General features: G+C 39.9%; 1 protein-coding gene across 1 annotated transcript; it reads right to left on the reverse strand.

Moving 5' to 3' along the window:
- Positions 1 to 442: 442 nt before the first annotated feature.
- On the reverse strand, positions 443 to 3,399 carry myl13 (myosin, light chain 13). Its single transcript, XM_061732458.1, has 5 exons — positions 3,232 to 3,399; positions 1,828 to 1,855; positions 1,244 to 1,393; positions 923 to 1,096; positions 443 to 843 (listed from the first exon to the last, which is right to left on the reverse strand). The coding sequence occupies exons 1-5, from the start codon at positions 3,331 to 3,333 to the stop codon at positions 737 to 739; spliced, it is 561 nt and encodes a 186-aa protein (XP_061588442.1). The 5' UTR covers positions 3,334 to 3,399; the 3' UTR covers positions 443 to 736.
- Between the last annotated feature and the right edge of the window lie 356 nt (positions 3,400 to 3,755).

The following is a 3,755-nucleotide window of genomic DNA, read 5'->3' on the forward strand; positions in this document are numbered from 1 at the left end:
ACTCAAGTATAGAATTGGAAAGTTTGTAATCTGATAAAATGGATAGCAAAATGTATTTTTTATAACTTTACATAAATGATAATGTTATATTAGTGGAAGTGTTAACATACAAAAACCTGACCGATAAGTTGTTTAACTTTAGATATAATACTAAGCATGTTTGAATTGGATCTACGTATTTCCAGTGCAAAGAGATAAGACAGTGATCTTTTTTGCCCTGAAATGCAGTTAATTAAAGAGACAGGTTTTCTGTGCATACTTTTTTGTATCATCATTTAAAGTGCATGTGTGTGTGGATTTGATTGATATTTGTGCATGTTAAACAATCTGTCTTGGGTGTTAGAGGCTCCCTTATGTTTGCTGCGGTCACTACTGTGTTGGTTCAAGCAAAGTAAGCTGTTGTCTCTAAAGGGAGCACACAATAAACAGCAGAAAAACTGGACACCATCAAAATAAATGCATTTATTTACCGTAATCTATAAAATTAACAGGGGTGCACAGCATCAGCACTGGAGCCTTAGAAAAACAAGGTGAAATGTTCATGAGTTATATCTTTCCATGAGACATGAAAATGAAAAATATACAAGATGGGATTCACATGAATATAAAGATCTTCTCCGATCAAGAATTAACGTTTTCGAGGGAGATCCAAACTCATTACCGACTCATTGATTTCAACATGTCCTTTGATCTAGCACCAGCATCATGATGAGAGTGAAATGAGCATCTCTCTGTTTTAGGATGCCATAAGGTACTTTACAAATGCTTCATAATTTATGCACCCATTTGCATCCTCTTGATTTTCCATCAGAACCTCCACCTCTTCTTCTTTCATCTTCTCACCTGGAAAGAGGAGAAGTGTCAGCTCAGTCAACATCGTTATGAGAATGGTAACCTAAAATGATCATACTGATCAACTCACCCAGAGTTGCCAGAACGTGTCTGAGCTCAGCACCCATGACAGTGCCATTTCCCTCTTTGTCGAACACCCTCAAACCCTCTACGAAGTCTTCATATGTGCCACGCTCCTTGGGCTTGCAGATGTGTTGGTGGATGGGTAGGAACTGGTCAAAGTCAAGCATCTTGGTCTGCATGTCTAAGGAGAGTCATGAAAGTGCTGTATTACAAGCCTAATTCAAGTGTTTGCAGGTATGTTGAACTGAGGTTAAATGATATCAACACAGAGCATTAACACTAACCTGACTGCACACACATATCTGACCATGCCGGTCATACAACTTACCTTCAGCTTTAGGTTTTCCAAGAACATACATGATCTCTGAATTGGTAGGATTCTGGCCCAAAGCCCTGATTAAGTCACCACATTGGGCGTAGGTGATTTTCATCTCGCTGGTTGGGGTTCGGTCAAAAAGCTGGAAAGCATCTTTGAAGTCTGTGAACAAAAGGAATGAAGAATTTTCCTTCCGATTTGTTCTTGTTTCATTGCAAGCTGTGACTGTTTGCATTTTTCTTTCTCTTTTTGCAGAAACTCCCTGAAAGTGCAGCTCGAGCAGAAGCTGAAAGATCTTTAATGGCATGACTCAGATAAAAGTGTTTTTGAAAAACATGAACAACTGCAGCCCTGAAGAGCTCTAATCTACCTCAACTGAGATGCACTTCAAATGTATTTTTTAAAAGGACCGACTGGGATGCGTGTCATTATTTTTAAAAAGATCCCACATGTCTGATCCAGTGTATCAGCAGCTGCTGCTGAGCATTTCTCACACACTGATGGAGACATGAGCACATAAACCATGTATTCCTTCTATAAATAACGGACAGTCCATGCAACACAAATGACAAATTTAACAGGAATCTGAGCCTCACCCTCAATTTGATCCGGAGTGAATTCCAGCTGGGGGGAGACAAAAAAACAAAGTGATTAGAGGCTGTTGATCATTCAGGGCTTGAATCGGTTGCTCTGTATATGGTAGTGTTGTGTTTATGGCTGACCCAGGGCTTATACCCCTGCTTACCCTGCTCACCCTTTTGACTCCTGTCAGATTCATTTGAGGCTATTTTTAGATGCAATGTGTGGCAAAGGATCATTAGTACTTTAAAGTTCACCAAGATGTGACACTAAAAAACTATCAACTTGATGGATTTTGGTCAGTTCCATTTAGAATTGTTAGACTGATTGAAATCATTTACTTATAACATGATTAATCTTTCATGTGTTTAGTTAGATTAGAGATTACAAATATAAAACTTTGTTCTTTCTACACCAGTCTTTTTGTACATCGTTTGTCTGTAGGAGCAGATTTTCTTATGAATTAACAATCCAACATTCTTATTACTGAATATTTCCTAAATGAACAAATGTACAAAAACGGTTTCCTGAAATAAAAGTGTTGAATTGCATAATGTTTTTGTGGAAATAGAGCTCTGTTTTTAAATCTGCCTTTGAGACTAGTTTAATTGGTTGTTCTTAGTCTAGAAATATCTTCTTACTTGGCATAACCACACTCACTTTTGACTTTTTACGCCTAATGTGTATTTTGGACTGGACTGTGATTGCACCCTAAGTTTCCGTCTAATGTCTGGATACCCGCAAACCCCAGACTCTCCATGAAGCTCTGTGAAAACATTATCCAAAACTTATCTAAGCACGTTTTAAGACAGATGCTAAAGGCTATAATTAGCTATGTTTTTCTTACCCCTGTTTTTCTCTCCTTTTTTCACCCCTTTTTCCCTCTGAAGACTGGTGTGGGTGGTCTGCTATTCGCAGACATAATGAAAATCATATTTTGTGGCTTTGACCACAGTTCATTGTAACACGGCTGTTTGCTCAAACAGGGAACTTTTATCGGCTGAGAAGAGGCCAAGTCAGCAGAAGTCAAACTTTCCATGGGGTTAGACACATTAATTAGTTTTTCTTCTGAACCTCGCCCTAACACAGACCTACAGCTTCTTTAATGATGTCACACACTGAAGTAAGTTGCTTTGCCGTTTAACAAACATTATGTAAAGCTGTGAAATAAAAAAGATAACGTCAACCCTTTTCATTTGCAGTGCAGGACTGTTGAGCATGCATTGCCGTGGTTAGGTCACATGGGGTCTCTAATGCTCTTCAAACAGGAACTCGACTCATAACCGAACAATTTCCATTCAAATGCTCCTAATAGTACAGTCGAGGCTACGTTTCATTTATACAATGATACACATAAAAACTAAATTCTCTATTAATCAAATTGACAGTGTCTATCTCTGCATTAATAAATCCAGATTTACCGTTATTGTAGCTGGGTCAAACTCTGGAGTCTTGGGGCGCTCAGGCTCTGGGGGTTTGGGGGGTGCAGCAGGCTTGGGCTCTTCCTTTTTCTTAGGGGCCATAGTGAGAGGCAAAGGTACCGACACAGCAGAGAGATCCTGGCAACTGCGAGTGGAGGTGGGCAATTAGCCCCTTTATCCCCTGTCCACAGGTGTCACAGCAGCCCCCCCACACCCCTCCACCCACCATCCATGCCCAACCAGGCTGCCAACAACAAGGGGAGGACTATAAAAGGATATGCCTTTTGTGCTGCTATTTAAGACAAAGGTTGTTGTGTGTGTCTGTGCATGTGTGATGCAGATAATGGAAAAGTACATTAACTGAAATCCCAAGCTTGGAACCTACTATTCAACGGGCTATTTTAATCAACTCAAGACAGACCTAAAGTGACCTCACCAATCTTCAAATGATGACAGTGTTCGGTCAAGTGGGGCTGTTATTAGTGAGGAGGGGGAAATGATGATTGCAGAACAAAAGAGGAGCG

Source organism: Cololabis saira, chromosome 10 (genome assembly GCF_033807715.1).
Source record: "Cololabis saira isolate AMF1-May2022 chromosome 10, fColSai1.1, whole genome shotgun sequence".
NCBI classification, from domain to species: domain Eukaryota; kingdom Metazoa; phylum Chordata; class Actinopteri; order Beloniformes; family Belonidae; genus Cololabis; species Cololabis saira.